General features: G+C 38.3%; 1 protein-coding gene across 4 annotated transcripts in view; it reads right to left on the reverse strand.

Moving 5' to 3' along the window:
* Positions 1-2,304: 2,304 nt before the first annotated feature.
* Positions 2,305-18,818, reverse strand: part of LOC149245246 (putative phospholipid-transporting ATPase 9) — a 307,919-nt gene continuing 291,405 nt past the window's right edge. For 3 of the 4 annotated variants that reach the window (XM_089457711.1, XM_089457713.1, XM_089457714.1), the window contains 2 exons: positions 3,407-3,550; positions 2,305-2,660 (listed from right to left, as the gene is read on the reverse strand). In XM_089457711.1, the coding sequence (XP_089313837.1) occupies positions 2,434-2,660; positions 3,407-3,550 (371 nt within the window). In that variant the 3' untranslated portion in view covers positions 2,305-2,433. The remainder of the gene's footprint in view (positions 2,661-3,406; positions 3,551-18,818) is intronic. The other variant, XM_089457712.1, reaches the window with a different exon arrangement.

Genomic DNA, 18,818 nt, shown 5'->3' on the forward strand with positions numbered 1-18,818 from the left:
ATTATGATATTTTCTATTCCCTTTAAAATTTTCACAGAAACCCTGTTTTAACCTTCTTCAAAACAATTATGTTTCTTTAAAAAAAATCAGAGTAACTCTATTTCAAAGGCAATAAATTTCTTATTTTTGGTTTTTTTAGAGTTCTCCCTTTTTTTAATATCTAAATCAAACTCCTTACTCTAACCAGAAAATTCAGAACCCAATAAATGACAAATATCACTCCAAATTATTCTTTAAATTTCTGGAAAAAATTTACCCGAATTTCTTACTATTGTTGGCTTTTGGCTGGACTCGTGATAGCGGCTTCTCCAGGATGCTAATCACTGGTTTATACAGCCCTCTCAACGCCACTTGGAAGTATGCACGTTTGGCAGCATCTCTTCTATTCAACCCGTGGCTTCAACAACGTTTCAAAAATTGTTTTAAAAAAATACACAGAGTTGTTTCCCCACACCCAGATAGGTTAAAAAAATGGCTAGCGGACACCACTAACATCTTCCTATTGCTAGTCTGCAAGCTCTAGTCAGCGAACGACGGTTGCTTCCTCTTCAACTAGTGGACAAACTCCCTTTTGACTTCCACTGACCGACCGTTGCTTCCTCTTCAACTGACAGCTTTAAAAAAAACAAACAACTCTTCTCTCGACTTCGACCAATTTGACTAACAAGCAACCATTGCTTCCTCTTCAACCGATGGCTTAAAAAAAAACGACTCTTCTTCGACTTCGAGTGGTTTGAAACGCAGGCGCGACTCTTCTGCTACACTCGGGTCTGCACACACAGCGTGTGGTGGCATGGCTTCGATGGCATTGGTGACTCAAGCGAAACCCTGCTACACTCGGGTCTGCACACACAGCGTGTGGTGGCATGGCTTCGGTGGCATTGGTGACTCAAGCGAAACCCTTATTACAACCTCTCACGACCCTCATACCTTTGCTCTGATACCACTTGTTCATACTTGGAGTAATTAATCATTCAAACAAGAAAGAAATCCATAAAAATAGGAACTGAAATCACACAAAAATTAATACAAGGAGTTACATGGTAAAACCGTGACAATGTGTCAAGAAAATCTCCACAGGGAAAGGGATTGGAAATCTTATTGCTCAAGAAATGATTCTCCAAGTTACACTCAGCTCAGGGAATCACCAATTAATATGGGCTACTTCGTTACATAACTTCATTTCATTATAAAACTAACTTAACAATAAAGTAAATTTGCCCAGATAATTATTATTTACATTAATTTGTTGTCATCTTTTTTAACATGTTTTTCACCTTTAAAACAAGGGATGGCTAATATCAAACCAATAAAGAAAATTCAGTGTATGGATCGAGTTGTAACATTCGCCTTTAAAACAAGGGATAGTCAGCAGCAAAGCAATAAAGAATAGTAAACTTTTGATACACTCATGTGAAGTGCGTTTTCACTTTCAGGTGCATAGGGAGAAGAGAAAAGTCAAATTCGATGTAGCATTATTCTGCAGATCACTTCAACCCCTCAACCCAAAAAGGACCTAAAATTATCACAGAAGATTTACATGGTTTTTTGTCTTCCAAAAAATGAAGAAGAAAGATAACTTGTAAGCCATAAAAAGGTTTAAGAGAAGATGGGCAGCAGAGAAGAAAGGTTCAAGCCTTTTCAGGAAAAACTGACCAATCAAGCAAAAAATGTCAGTTCAAATGAATAAAAATGGGAAGACCCAATTTACAGAAATAAAGCCTTCCTAAACATGAACAGAGGAATTTCCCTGCACAGTAAAGGCACATACGGGCTCCAATAGGTTTTAGCAAATATTACACACTATACACTAAGTTAAGGATTGGTTTACTGCTTTTCCATCATATCCATTGAATATCACATTATTCTCATCCAATAGATAAATGGAAAGGCAGTATGCCAACATTATTCTCATCCAATAGATAAATGGAAAGGCAGTATGCCAACTATTAGCCCAATGCATAGTGCTTAATATTTGGCATAGGTTTTAGCCCAATGCATAGTACTTAATATTTGGCATAGGTTTTTTCTTCTTTTGTACTAGATTTATCTAGTACAATGTTACAAACTGCTTGTTTTGTACATAAATTACAAAGACACTGAACTTAAGGAATTTCAAGTAGATTATGTTTTGCATAAAATTGTATTACTCGACTGTGATTTGCATAAACATGTATTTTCATCCTAAGCTCTGGGATTCCAGGAGATTTGTGAATATTAAACAGAATTTCATAAGAAACAAGTAAAACTAATGGCATTTGTAAAGAACCAACTTTATGGCTATCTGACATGATTAAAAAGAAATTAAAAAGAAAATTGTGACCTTGCAAATGATATATAAAATGCTGCCTCGCAAGACGAGCAGGAAGAAAACAAGAAGGTCATTGCTTAATAACTTCCATAATACATCTAAGGCAGTTTTGTTCTCCGATATCATCTTGAAAAAAAAATTCTTCTATACAAGCTTGAAGCTCGAATTTTAATCATTCTAAATGAAGCTACACTTAACGAATCACCATGTCTTCTTTGTATGTTCTCTATAGGCGTGGATCTACTCTTATGGCTACCATACAACTGTCGGGTATCTGTGAGATCCTTCGAATCAAATTCTCTTGAAGATTCCACTTCCGATTCAATGGCGTGTCTCGAGTCAAATATTCCTGTTACATGCGAAGAAATCACTTATGTCATTACTGAATCAGAGGAGAAGATGATGTTACTAGCTGTGCTTATTCAAAACCTCCAAAACAAAATAACAGGTGGCTAACTGTGCTTATCAGAAAGCTGGATACGATATTTTTTTTGTTTGGCAAGGAATTTCCAGATGCAAGTTGAAAATCCAGGGGTAACATTGTTTTTCTTGCACAAAGCTGTAAAATCGCATATTTTTTATCATGCATGATTGTAGACTTTGCAATTGCATTGTTTGATCATTAATATTGCGCATCCTCATGTATGGCAGGTAAGGAGTCTTCCCCGGGTTGTGTGGTGAATTTCATACTGAACTTGAAGGCATTTCAAATTGCGTTTTCCATAAAATTGTATTACTCGACTGTGATCTGCATAAAAATGTTTTTCCGTCCTAGGTTCTGGGATTCCAGGAAAGTTGTGAATATTAAATAGAATGTCGTAATTAACAAGTAAAACGAATAGAACTTGTGAAGAACCTTTTTTATGGCTATTTGAAATGATTAAATAAAACGGTGACTTTGTAAACGATATATAAAATGCTGGCTCGTAAGATGAGCAGGAAGAAATCAAGAAGATAATTGCTTAATAACTGCCATGATAACTCAACATAGTTTATTATTCTCTGATATTATCTTGAAAAAAATAATATTTCTTCTGTACAAGCTTGAAGTTCTACTTGTAATCATTCTAAATGAAGCTCTGCTTAACGAATTACCGTGTCTTATTTGTATGTTCTCTATAGGCGTGGATCTACTCTTATAGCTACCATGCAACTGTCGGGTATCTGTAGGTTCTTTTGAATCAAATTCTCTTGAAGATTCCACTTCCGATTCAATGGCATGTCTCGAATCAAATAATCCTGTTACATGCAAAAAAATCACTCACAATTTATATCATACTTATTACGGAACCAGAGGAGAAGACGATGTTACTAGCTGTGCTTATTCAGAACTTCCAAAACAAAATAACAGATTGCTAACTGTGCTTATTAAAATACTGGATACGAGAGTTTTTTTTCTATTTGGCAAGGAATTTACAGAGGCAAGTTGAAAGTTCAGGGATAGCAGTGCTTTTCTTGCACAAGCAGTAAAATTGCATATTTTTTATCATGCATGATTGTAGATTTTGCAATTGCATTGTTTGATCATTAAGATTTTACATCATTTATAGCAGTTAAGGAGCCTTTGGCAGGCTGTGTTGTGAATTTCACACAAAAATTAGACCCACCTGGTTGTCAAAACACCACACGCACTTGATAACATTTTGGTTGCAGTGGAACTGTTCAGTGACACAATGAAACAAAAATTTGATGAAAACAAAGGAATACGACTATTTTCTAAAGGAAGAAGAACCAAAATTCATGTTTAAACACAAAGTAAGACAGTTGGAGATGTTGATGAACATGGGGCCAATAACACTACACATGGAAGATGGATCAGTCAATCTTGAACCAAGGACTGATTTATTTTTGGAGATGTTTTATACAACAAATCATATTGTGTAACAATCTTTTGAAGCCCAGCTTACAGTTTCATATGTTATGCCATCATTCCATCTTAAATGATTGGTTGTGAGCATGGAGATGGAAACCCCTTCATACAAAGATGGGTGTGAATTTTTATGTTATGGGTAGTACCTATTGCCGCAAAATCTAGCAGGCCTTGTGAGGGGAATCACAAGGCAAGGGCCAGAGCTTATGGAAACGATGAGAAAGGATTACCACTGTCATCTCAGCAACTTCCTCCTATCGTTTAGTGGAATTTCCCCACAAAGGGGCTTCCCTGTATTCACCTATACGGGTGTTCTAATCATAAGGCTGAAGGTATGCTCTTCATTGTGCAATTGGGTGCTTATGCTTGTTTTTCTTGGGCACACTTTGGTATGGATTATTGGGTGACTTGGAAAGAGAAAGGGTTTCAACTGTAGTCTTGTTCCCTTACCTTAAATGGGGGGTTAATCCTCAACCCTAGTCTCATGGAATCTCCCTACTGGTTTGTAGCTTTAAGATGGGCACTACATGGGAAACCTCGATTTTGGTAGCGTGGTCCCGTCTTCCCGTTCTACATTTTTCACTCCCCTCTGCACATTACATGCCCTATTTCGTCATCTTCCATCTCTAGGTCCACATGACCACTGGGTCCACAAGGCTCTGGTGCTCTCCCTCCCCTTGTCCACATGTTTGGGTCGTGCCTGGAACAATGTCCCGAAGGTTGATGCAGCGAAAAAGAAAAACAACGAAATTTAGTATGTTAGAAAAAGCCAAACATGATCTCTACCCCTTATCGTTATGGCCATCACCCTAGTTCCTAGGGCCCCTATGAGTGCCCCCTACATCATTAAAGAACCCATGCACGTCCCAACCCCTAGTGGGCGATGAACTGCCCCACCTTCAGGGGTAATCACTTCTATATCATACATAGCAAAGCTCTCATCACCTAGAGCCCCAAGCAGTGAAAATAAAAGAAAAATCAATAAAAAGAAAAAGGCAAATGAAAAAAGGTGGAAAAACAAAGGTCAAAGTAAGTCATGTACCACGATTGCTCCCTCCTACATTCATACACCCAAATATGTCGACATCCCTCATCATTACCACCCTTAAACCCATGGCATTGGGCCTTAAGACCCTTGTATCCCAATCCACCACATCATTATCCATATGACACCTACCACTTGAAGGAAGTACCTAGGACATGTCCTTCCCTTTATGGGCTGGAAACACTTAATAGGGTTGTTTATTAGCAAGTCCTACCTAGGGAGGTAACACCATTACATGCTCAAAGCCCCAAGTCCTAGACTAACAAGCTTGATTCACTTAGATGCACTAATGAATTATTGTACCTATTGGTGAGAAGACGCATTAGTTCTTATACAGGATTGGGAGGTGGTTTCATCATGGGTTGGGCAACTTAACTAGGGCCCAAACCCACCAGAGGATCATATTAACACTTGTACGGGAAGCATTGAGAACTATGGGTTTCCATCATGTGACAAAGCATTTATCTCATGCCATGGGCAGCCTCAACACCTTCGGCAGCTTCTTCATTACCACATATTATATGCGAGATGATGCAATTGGACCAACAATGCCCCCAGCCAGCTTAGCAATATATACAGGGTTTGGCAGCTGATTCGAGGCCCAAAGGAGGTTTGTCTCATCCTTGAGACATGGGAGGGCAAGCACCATCTTTTGTGCCCTCATTTGGAGCAGTCTACAGGCTTATTTTTCATTAGGAGACCCATGAGACCACTACTTGTGCCCTAGACCCACTTGGAGCACCACATGATGTTTTTCTTAGAGATAAAGGGGCTACACCCTTGTCTATCATTCCTGGAGCACTCACTCCCATTATGGCACCTTGGGGATGTTGCTGCACAAAATAGTAGGCCTTGTGCAGAGGCAAAAGCTAGAGGGCACAAGAACACCTTGGGAGAGAGGCCCACTGTCACCATAGCCTAAGTACCCTTCTCTTCTCGAATTTTCATCGACAAGAGGAGTCCCAATATGATTCACTTGTAATAGATATGTGTCTATGGAAGGTTTGAAGTGAGGGAAGGTGGCTCATTCAATGGAAAGGTTCAATAAATGTGCAAGCTTTGGGAGAAGCTAGTAAAGCTTTCCACAAAAAACCCCTTAAAAAGAAGGTTACACGAAACCTAGGGTTAAGACATTTACCGAGATAAGAGTTCATCCAAGGTCAAGGTAGACAAAAGAAAAGGCTATGAGTGATATACTTCAACAAGTACCAAAGCACAAGCCTTCAAAGAATCCCCAAGTTGAAGGATTAACTTCTAGGGTTCCCACTTGGAGTGATAGCTTCAATTTTATGAACATTCCATTGTCGAAATTCTTTTAAAACTTGAGGATGCCTAGAGGAGACACTAAGGAAGAATCTTATCAAAACGAAATTTAACATCTCCTCCTCTATTGGAATTTGCACAAAGCCCTAGAGAGGCCTCCCTATCTTCAAAGGGACAAAGAAGAAAAGTTGAAAGGAAGTATGATTTTCAAGTAAGATGTGATCACCAAGGATTTAAGACCCAGTGCCTAACTATTGAGAGAATTGGAGTCAAGGATAAACCAAGATATGGCAACTCGCTCTTCAAGGAGACCTAGAAGGAATTTCACTACCCATAATGGTTGCAACAACAACACAACTTCTAGATATTTACACTTCATTGACAATTTAATGGAGTTTGAAGGATGCGTATGCAATGAATCCTCTAGGAACATTCTTTCATTTATTATCTATGAGTACCACATGTTGAGCCCTAAAACTACCTCTCTTCTACATACTTTCCTAGACCATTTTCCCCTCACCAGTGCCTCATAAGCTATCAAAGATCATTACATATTGATTATAAGAGTGCATTTAAGTGGTTTTCTAACTATATTTTTGTGTTTGCTATTTGACTTAGATTTTGTTCATCAGCTGCGGAATGCAGCCACTTTCCGCAGCTGACTCGTGATTCCACAGCTGTTTTTATTGATCTCTAGGTTACAGGTGTCGGCAAGTAAAACAAGGCACGTGGGCAGTTCAGGAATGATCTGGACATGGACCAGGTCCTATCTGTTCAACCAAATTCGTAAAGGAAAGCCTTGGTCAAACGACGGTCAAATAAGGAGTCCTACAGCAAACAGGTCTCTGTTTTCAGCACGTGAAAGGTCCGAGACCGTTCCTAGATCCGTGGATCCCTTTTGACAGCTGTAGACCGTCTCCACGACGCAAATCCAACATCCACCTTTTGTAGATTGAATGATCATGGCAACCAAGACGCTAAGCTCACGGGTTCTGTCTTTTTACGTGTCCTCTGCTGAAGGTTTTTTATAGGGCCAAAAGTTCGATTTTCACAACTCCAGCTACTTGAAGGCATAGACAAGATACACCTCCATCCCAGACTCACACTCCCAGCCTTAGGATTCCTGGAATTCAAGGGGCAGTAGCTGAATTAGAAGATTCTCCCACACTATCTACTAAATCTGATCTAGGAGAAGAATCTTTCTTCACTTCTGCAGGGGAACATATTGTAATCAAAGAAGTAAAATCACCTGAAGAAGAAGGAAAGGGAGAAACTCTCTCTCTCGTCATCCATTAATAGAAGAACCAGAAGACACCGAGGAAACTATTATGACAGAAGAAGTAGTAGATGGATTTGGAGGAAGGGGTAGAGGTAGAGGAAGAGGAAATAATGGAGGTAACAATGGAGGAGGTAGAGGTAATATTGGGGGAAATAGGGAAGGAGATGACTCATTTGGATTCCCTATAGCCGATGAGGAAACCCACACAACCATGAAAAATATTTCACCATCTGTCCTCCCAAACTTTTATGGGTTGCAAAGTGAGGATCCTGAAACATTTCTATTTGATTTTGAAGTCTTGTGCCGAACCTATGACTATATGGAAGACTCTCAAAAACTCAAATTGTTTCCTTCAACATTGAAAGGAGCTGCTTTGAAATGGTTCATGGGATTAGTCACTCAATCTATTAGGACTTGGAATGATATGAAACAAGCAGTTTTGGATAGATACCTGGATTATTGTATGCCCACTAATCATAAGGATGAGGTATTCAAAATGATGCAAAAAGAAGATGAGAACTTGGAGGATTTACTTGAAGGATTTCAATACAACTTAAAGAGAGCAAAAATGAGTAATTTAGATGAGGAAACCTTGAAAGCCCTTCTATTGAAAGCCATTAGAGATGAATGGATAGATATTTTAAACATGATGGGGAAGGGAGACATTTCTCAACTTCCACTTCGTGACATAGCAGAACTATGTATCCATCTCTCAAGGGGAAAATCTAAAACTGGAAAAGGGCTTAGAGATCCTTCTCTTATTAGAGCAAACAAATCTGCAACTGGATCAGTAAGTAGGGCAGAGATTGGAAATATGCTTGATGAGTTGAAATATGATATTCTAGGGAGCCTTAGTGAACAACTAGACACCATTAAAATTCAAAACAAGCAGAAAGCAGACGCTGATGCCTTGGCCATCTTTTGCCCAAAATGTAGAAAGAAACATGCTCTAAGGGAATGCCCCTTGGATACAAAAGTTGTAGAAACATGTATGATTTGCTTAGAAAGTCATGAGACCAAGGATTGTCCTTCAATTCCTAGGCTCAAAGCTATCTTTCAGGAAGATCCAAATTCAATAGAATCCCTTTGCTTTGTTTCAAGAAAACCTTGGCAAGGGCAACAAAATCAAGGATTTAACAATCCTATGAATTTTCAGCTCCCAGCAAATTGGAATTCTTGGCAACAACCTTGGCCCCAACCTCAAAATCCATACCAATCATGGGCACAAGGGGTGAAAAATCTTTATGGGAGATTTGTTCAATTTTATCAATACCCTCCATCTTTTCAAAATCAACGACAAAATCCGCAACTTCCAAATCAGAACCCACAACTTTCATTGCCATTTCCACAACAGCAACTTTCTCAACAAAATCCAAATTCCCAGCTCTTGCTTCCATTTCAACAAAAGCCAAATCAACTACCAACCCAGCCATTACCAAATCCCAACAATAAAAATCCTCAAAATGCTTATATGGTAGAAGGACAACAATTTCCTACCCCTATGATTGTTCCTCTTAATGATGTTCAACTCAGATCTGATAGAGTTTTAGAAAGGCCCTGTATAGATGTTCAAGAGCAAGATGCCTCTAAGGAGGATTCTCTTAAAGTCAATAAAGGTTCTAAGGAAGCATCTCTTCAAAACCCAATCATTCAAAAAGAAAAAGAAAAAGAGTCAACCCCCACAACTCCTATAGTTGAGCAAGCTGCATCTTCATCCACGCCTCCTTTCCCTGAAAGATTACAAATTAACAAAGGGGTGGAAAAACAAATCTTGTTGCCTGACTATGATTTTCTAGATGAATTAAAGAATGTCTGTATGAAGATTCCCTTACTACAAGCCATTAAATAGATTCCTATTCTAGCAAAAACAATAAAGGAGTTGAGCGTCAAAAGACCATGTAGGAAACCAAGAGATACAAAAAGAATCCACCTGGTAGGAAAATTGCAGATCTCATGATGGGAAGGATTACCATGCAGAAATATGTGGATCCAAGTAGTCCAATTGTCAAGACACACATAAATGGGATAGAAATTCCAAATACTTTGATTGACTTAGGAGCTGCTATAAACATTATGAGTAAACAGATTATGGAACAACTTAAACTTCTTAATCTTCTTTTTACACCCACCTTACTGCAACTTGCAGATAGATCAATATTCAAACCAGATGGTGTATTAGAAGATACTTCAGTCTCCTTAGATTCTTGACAATATCCAGTGGACTTCATGATTTTGACTCCTAAGAGTAATCTAGGAGGGCACCCACTCATCTTAGGAAGACTTTGGCTAGCCACAAATGATGCTTTCATTAGTTGTAGATCTGGGGATATGTACATTTCTGATAGTAGTTCGACAAAGAAATTCAATTTGTATCTTCCAGCAAAAGCAATTACAGAAGTAGGAGACAATGAATGGGTCGATGATGAAGATATTATACAACTTGTCTTTACTATCTCTGAAATTAGTGAAGATAGTCAAATTTTGAACACATTAGAAAATTTTGAAACATCTTCAGAATATGACCACACATAATTTCAAATAGATTCTGATATTGAATATTTATCATCAAGGCAAATGTCTCTTTACTCTATGGAAAAATTTGGTAGTTCTACCGTCGAAATTTTTCCAGGTAAAACATTGAATATCAACAAAAATTTGAAAAAGTCACAACAGGAAGAGCTAACCAGAGTCTTGCAAAAACACTCTGCTACATTTGCATGAGAGTATACTGATATGAAAGGTATTGACCCTAAGACTTGCATCCATCATATCTATATCGAGGAAAACAGTAGACCAATCAGACAACCTCAGAGAAGGATGAATCCAAATCTTAGGGAGATTGTCAAAGAAGAGCTCCAAAAACTACTCAATGTAAACTTCATTTACCCAATTTCAGATCGCCGATGGGTTTTTCCTTTGGTTATAGTACCCAAAAAGAATGGTAAATGGAGAGTGTGCATTGATTACAGGGAATTGAATAAAGCAACTTTGAAGGATCACTTTCCTTTACCCTTTATCGATCAAGTATTAGATACATTAGCAGGCAAAAAGTACTTTTTATTTCTGGATGGTTTTAGTGGTTATAATCAAATTCAGGTAGCACTTGAAGATCAGGATAAGACCACATTTACTTGTCCATGGGGAACTTTTGCTTATCGAGTGCTCCCTTTTGAATTATGTAATGCACCCGCAACATCCCAAAGAGCAGTGCTAGGAATTTTTTCTAATCTAATCCATGATTGTGTAGAGGTATATATGGATAATTTTACAGTTTATGGTAATTCATTTGAAGAGGAATTAGAAAATTTGGAAAAAGTCCTTATAAGATGTAAAGAAACAAACCTTTCATTAAGCAATGAAAAATGCTTTATGATGTTTACTGAAGGTATTGTTTTAGGACATCATATTTTAGGGGATGGGATTAAAGTTGATAAATCAAAAGTTGAAGTCATCTCCAAATTACCTATTCCAAATTGTCAAAAGGATGTTAGAAGTTTTCTGGGATTTATTGGATATTATAGAAGATTTATAGAAAACTTCACCAAAATAACATCTCCACTCTTTAAACTACTTACAAAAACTGTGAATTCAAATGGGGTCCTGGTTGCCAATCAGTATTTGAAACTTTGAAAACAAGAATATCTGAAGCACCTATCTTGAGAGGACCAAATTGGAAACTTCCTTTCCATATTTCTATAGATGCTTCAGATACAGCTCTAGGGGCTATGTTGGGACAAAAAGATTAGTTCCTTATGCTATTTACTATACTAGTAAAAATTTAACTCCCACTGAGTTGAATTACACTGTGACTGAAAAAGAGTTCTTAGCTATTGTTCATGCAATCAATAAGTTTAGACATTATATAACAGGTTATGAAACTTTTATTCATACTGATCTTTCTGCAATTAGATATCTAATGAACAAACCCATTACTAATGGCAGAGTTACAAGGTGGCTCCTACTTTTATAGGAATTCAATATCACTGTGTTAGATAGACCAAGGAAACAAAACACAGTAGCTGATTTCTTGTCTAGGATTCAGAATACTAAAGAAGATTCTCCTATAGAGGACAAGTTTCCTGATGAATATTTATTTGCAGTAACTACTAAGACTCCTTGGTATGCAAATATAGCTAACTATTTGGTTACAGGGAAACTACTTCCACATTTATTTCCTAGTGAAAGAAGAAAGATTATTCAGGAGAGTTCAAAATATTCATGGATTTCTAACGAATAGTTTAAAACAGGGCCAGATCTTGTGATCCGAAGATGTGTTAGGAAAGATGAAATGCATGATATTCTCAAAGCATGTCATGATGAACCATGCGGCGGACACTTTGCTGACAAAAAGATAGCCTATAAAATCCTTTCTTAGGATATTATTGGCCGTTCCTCTTCAAATATGTAAAACAATATGTCAAAATATGTGATAGCTGTCAAAGAGTAGGGAAGCCTACCCTCTCAAATGAGATGCCATTACAACCACAGGTACTCATTGAACCCTTTGAAAAATGGACTTTAAACTTTATTGGACCTATTAATCCACCATCTAAACAGAGAAAGTATATATTGGTATGTATTGATTATGTCACTAAATGGGTAGAAGCCAAAGCATTATTTTCTGCTACTGAGCACTCAGTTGTTAGTTTTCTTTATGAGAATATTTTTACTCGCTTTGGTGTTCTAAGAGAAATTGTGACAGATCAGGGAGGTCAATTCACATCCAAATTGATAGAGATGCTGATGGAAGAGTACAAGGTCAAGCACAGAAAATCTACTCCTTACCATCCGCAAGCAAATGGTCAAGTGGAGTCCACAAACAAAGTTATTGAATGCATCACTACCAAGACTGTTCATCTACACAGAAGAGATTGGGCAGAAAGGCTCCCTGAAGCCTTATGGGCCTATAGAACTACATGGAGGAACACAATAAGACATTCTCCCTATGAACTTGTTTATGAGAAAGAAGTTCTGCTCCCCATTGATTTCCAAGTTAGAACCTTCAAAATGGCAGTTCAATTGGGAATGGATCTATCAGAAACTCAAAAGCATAGAATGGAGCAGTTGAATGAACTAGATGAAATCAGACAAGAAGTAATCCGAAGAACTGATCTAGTTCAATATCAAAGAGCTAAGTGGCATAACAAATACATCAAGAAAAAGTTTCAAGAAGGAGATTGGGCATTCCTATTTGATTCCAAGTTCAAAGATTTCAAAGGTAAATTTCAGACTCATTGGCTTGGGCCATACGAGATTGACAAAGTCTTTAGTAATGGAGCGGTAAGAATCAAAACCATTGATGAGTATCAAACTCCTCTCATTGTGAATGGTCACAGATTGAAGATCTATCATAAGCCACTCTCAAAGGAGGAATTTGTCAAAATCTTTCAAGATAATTCTGCAATAAGGTTGGTGAAGAAGAATCCTTCTTCTCCACCAGCCTAGTCCTTGGTTTTTTCATTGTTTCTTAAATTAAAAAACACTAAAAAAAAATTGCATAAGCCTGAAAACCAATCACTGATTGGCAGTCTTATATAGAAAATACAGGGCGAAAATCAGAAACTTCTGACGCCCTATATTTTCCAAAAAGAAAATCCCTCTCATTTCATTCATAGTTGTTCCATTTCATGTCATTTCACTTCACTTCATTCCATTTCATCATCACATTTCACCAATAAAAGTCCTTTCATGTCCAGTTTTCATATATCATTCATTCAATCATCATTCATTTCCATCCATCTCCATTCAGTCATATGTTCACTGTGTCAGTTTCTGCAGTTGAATTCTGATTCCGCAGCTAAATACTGATTCCGCAGCTGAATACTGATTCCGCAGCTGATTGTTGATTCCGCAGCTAATACTCTGTTACTCAGCACTGACAGTCAGATGTTAGCCAAATAATGATAAAAACCAAATGCAGGAATGGAAGAGGAAGATATTTTGAAGATGTTAGCACCTAAAGCACCAACAAGAAGCAGCCAATCAAAGGTCAGTGGACAGAAGTGGTAAGATTCTAAGGTATGAGCAAAATTCATTTCAAATAGCATTTTAAAGCACATAATCTATATAGTTGTGAAACCACTGGCTCCATTATGTGTAATGATTCGCATTGATAGCTTTCATAACTCCTCCATGACCTTTGCATAATTCCACCACGAACTTCGCATCAATTTCTAACGGCCTCATGATCCACCTCCGAATCTAACTTGTACTTAATTGTACGTCTGCATTCCACCTGTTGAACCAGGTAATTATGAAGACGTAATCTATTTGACCACGGCTCTTCTCTACCGCACAAATCCGCAGTCGTTTTATGAACGTGCTAATGTCCACTCCGCAGCCTTTTAATTCAAAGCTCTGCTAGACTCACTCTGTTTCCATACTCTCCCATTGAAGTTGCGTTTGTTAGTACTGGCCTGTTTATACAAGCCTCCGCTCCGTGAACTCATTTTCACTGCATGTTCTGTGTTCTTTTGTTTTACAACTACTGGTTTGCTCCACAATCCTTCTCCATCTTCTGCTCACACAACCGTTCCACCTCCGTCAATCTAACACTTACAGTGCATCACCACAAAGGTATTTCTAAGGCAGGACGAAGGAATGGGCCTTCTAGTAAGAACAGAGCCAGATGGGCCTAAATTCATGGAGGGTTATCCACAGTTAAAAAGCATATTAAGGAAGGCACAATGGCTGCAATTTATCCAGAAATTCAGAGGTCACAATAAAGAAGTCACGAAGACATTTGCAAGGTCTTTTAACGGCGTGGAAGTTGAGGTTGGAGATCTCAAATTTTCAGTCACAGAGGCATCCATTGCAGCAGCAACGGAGCTCCCACAGGAGGGGGAACGGTGGTTCAAAAACAAAGACTTTGATGAGAGGGCTTGGAGGATTATTTTGCGTAACCCAGGTATGGATATAACCATTTTCAAACGTGGAATCCCTGTCTCTGCTCTAGAGGAAAAGTGGACTAGTTTATTATTGATAATTCAGAAGTTTATTACATGTGAAGGATGGTTTGGGTCCATGTACATGTACCACATCAGGTTACTAATGAATTTTTTGGAAAATCAAACCATCAATTTGCCTTATTTCCTGTTGAGTAGCCTGAAAAAGATGTCCACAACTGTACAAAAGAATCTGGATGACATAGAGCCTCACCTTTACCATCACGGCCTTGTTAAAATTCTGATTGAAAAACAATTGAAGGAAATAAAGGACACTTGGGAACAGTTCTTGATTAGAAACTTCTTTCAGGACCCACCTGAAACACCTAAAAGTAGCTCAGCAAGGAAAAGTAGGAGAAGGAAAACAAGTGTGAACATTCAAGATACTCCTACTAACATAGCTAAAGAAACTAGTAAGGAAGAGAAGCTGTCTGAAAGTAGGAAAGAAAGAACTGAGGTTAGGAAGCAAGGAAAACTAAAGGGGAAAAGAAATATTGAAGCTGCCTATCAAACCCCAGAACCTTCCTCAGAAGAGGATCAAATACTTTCTAAAAGACTAATCTACCTTAAGGAACAATCAGCTACAGCAAAGGGAAAAGGGAAAGAAAAATAGAGTGTAGAGAAAGGAGACACCAGCTCACAGAATCTAAGGAGGAGCTCCAGACTTAAAGGTAAACTGAAGAAAGTACAAACTAAAGGGGCCCACTTCATAGACTTAGGAGGGGAAACACCAGAACAGTCTCCAGCAATCCCTCCTGGCCATAGCCCACAACATTCTCCTTTTTCTCAACCAGATTTTGAGATCAGTCCTTCTCAACCAGATTTTGGGGTCAGTCCAAGAAAGGCTACACCTGAAATAGATCCAACCCAACAAGAAATGTATGATTTTATTGAATCGTTGGAGAAGACTGCAACAGATCAAGGCACTTCATCTACTCAGCCTAATACAGCCCAGGAAGTTTTAATCCAATCACTAAAACAGGAAGTTTTTGAACTGGAAGTCTTGAATAGACACATCAAAAGAGAAAATGAAACATTGAAAGAACAGAGCAAGTTGGATAAAATTATCCACAACAACACCATGTTGCATCTTGGGCTGTGGCAGAAGAAAAATAGGAAATTGAAGAAAAAGAGCAGGAGGTTGAGCAGAGCTCTTATCAACCTCAAATACAGGTGCCTAATGAGGAAGCCTAGGATGACAGTGGTACCAAGGAAGAAGAAAAGAAGGCTGGATGTATTAGCAGAGGTCTCAGAACAAATGAACTGAAGGGAGGATGGTCACAGTTTTGGTTGCATGAGGACATGCAACACCTTCACAGTGGGGGTATGTTGAGCCCTAAAACTACCTCTCTTCTACATACTTTCCTAGACCTTTTTCCCCTCACCAGTGCCTCATAAGCTATCAAAGATCATTACATATTGATTATAAGAGTGCATTTAAGTGGTTTTCTAACTATATTTTTGTGTTTGCTATTTGACTTAGATTTTGTTCATCAGCTGCGGAATGCAGCCACTTTCCGTAGCTGACTCGTGATTCCGCAACTGTTTTTATTGATCTCTAGGTTACAGGTGTCAGCAAGTAAAATGAGGCACGTGGGCAGTTCAGGAATGATATGGACATGGACCAGGTCCTATCTGTTCAGCCAAATTCGTAAAGGAAAGCCTTGGTCAAATGACGGTCAAATAAGGAGTCCTACAGCAAACAGGTCTCTGTTTTCAGCACGTGAAAGGTCCGAGACCGTTCCTAGATCCGTGGATCCCTTTTGACAGCTGTAGACCATCTCCACGACGCAAATCCAACATCCACCTTTTGTAGATTGAATGATCATGGCAACCAAGACACTAAGCTCACGGATTCTGTCTTTTTACGTGTCCTCTGCTGAAGGTTTTTCATAGAAAAAACAGTTATGTAATTTCCTCTATAAATAACGTGTTTGCAAACGCATGTAGCTAGTCTTGATAGTCTTGTTGTTAGTTTTTATACTGTTGCTGTAGCACTAGTCTTGTTGTTGTAACGAGAAGATACTTCCTCTATTTTGCAATATAAAGACTCTGTTTCTTATGACTGTTTGAGTGTAATCTTGAATTGACAGCGTATTAACCAAAGGCCGTGCAGAGGGCCCCTGCTCGCTGAGGTTTTGTTTCTCTATTTCTGTAAAGTCTTCATGTATCGTTTTCTTATTTCCATTGTAGATATTTCATAGCTTGTTCACCTGTGAATATATTTCATAATTCATTTATGGTGTTAACGTTTCATCCTGTACATGATTTTCCAGCACTGTATATTTTTGCTAACACTGATCAGTGTGTTTCAGGATAGGTTATGCTCGAGTGTTCTCATATAATTTTTGCATCAAATAGTGACATGATATTAGCCTCTCTGCTGACTTTGTTTTTTTAGCTTTTCAATTTCAGTTATGCTTTGATTTCAGTCTTATTTATTTGTTGTTGTTAGTTAGTTTAGATATCAAATTCTTCATGTCATTTGACATTATCTCCAGAGCCATGGCTTAACCCCGAAAAGCTACTTGGCGAGCTATTGGATTATGAGTGAAGTGATTTAATTTTACTTTCATTTCTATAATTAGATATCAGGTTCTTCATGTTATTGACGTTATCTCCAGAGCCATGGCTTAACCCCGAAAAGCTACTTGGCGAGCTATCGGATTATAAGTGGAGTGACTTGATTTTACTTTCATTTGCAAGTAGGTAATTTAGATATCAATTCTTCATGTTATTGACATTATCTCCAGAGCCATGGCTTAACCCCGAAAAGCTACTTGGCGAGCTATCGGATTATAAGTGAAGTCAATTGATCTTGCTTTCATTAGTCTGCAATTTTTGGTTTGTTTGAGTGCAATAGTTCAACTTTTATTCCTGTATTTAGATGAGCAGCGGAGACAGCGATTTCATGATCAGTATTTCATCATTTGTTTGATTTGAATAGCTGCACATTTACATTCCTGTTCAAGTACTCATTTTATCACTAGTATGTTTTGAGATCCTTTGAAGTGTTAAGCTCTGGAAGTTATCATAAGGGACATAAAACCTTGTCTTAAATCTATATCCATACTTGCCTTCTAAAGTATTCTTAAAACTTAGGAATAGGATTTCCATTGGCATTAGGAGACAAACAAAGACAAAACCCCAAAACAAAATAAAATTGAAAACAATCAAAAGTAAGAAAGAGGTTGTCTTGCACATATAGTGCGTCACACTTCATCAGTTTACGACTCCCGGATTGATAATTAATGTAACAATTTAGGACATACTAAATTGACTAAACACCACATGCAAAATTCCCAATAGTTTCAATGCTTTAGACAGCTTTTCACCAATTAGGGTTAATAACCATTAGACAATATTCCATGCATTTGACATTCATCAAATCAGAAATATAACATTAAATAGCACTTACATTAAGAATATATCCATCCATAAAATTGCCGAGGGGAAGCTCCAAGAAAGATAGCGAAATTATCCAAACATCAAAGTTCATCAAAAACATCCAAATTCGTCCTCCAATTGCAGGTCTGAAATTCTCAAGGGAGAGATCGAAGACCCAGGTGATGATGTTTAGAATGAGACTAGGTCTCATCTATTTATACATGAGTTATGAGTTCAAAAATCAAAAGACAAGGCCCCTCCATGCCTAAAATGCTAAGTAACCCACCCATGGTTACAAGCCAACCATGATAGCTCAAAAATAAATCAAAAAAGCCCTCTTAAGTCCACACAAGGCCTAGAGGGGCAGCGTTGAGGCCTCATGTGCTAAGGATGCAAGTGGGAGCCTCAAAAATGATGAAGGAGAGGGGGATGCCCTCCATATTCTGCAAAACATCTCCAAACCCCCATTTGGGCTCTGTGGGCTCCAATCTATCAATGAAGGTTAAAAGATGACACATGCCCTCCCATGTCTCCCTAGGAAAGTCATAACCTCCTCTAGGCCCTGGATCAGCGGCCAAGTGTTGGGTGCAATGTGTAGTCGGGTTGGCAACGTGGTCCAAGTGCATCATCATCTTTGAATAATTGGGGCACGAGAAAGCAAGTGGTGTTGCTGAAGAAGCCCATGGAGTGGCAATCGATGTTCCCCATGAATGGAGGGC

This window comes from Pinus tabuliformis, chromosome 7, assembly GCF_031772625.1.
Source record: "Pinus tabuliformis cultivar Carrire ecotype Pingquan chromosome 7, CPIR1, whole genome shotgun sequence".
NCBI lineage: Eukaryota > Viridiplantae > Streptophyta > Pinopsida > Pinales > Pinaceae > Pinus > Pinus tabuliformis.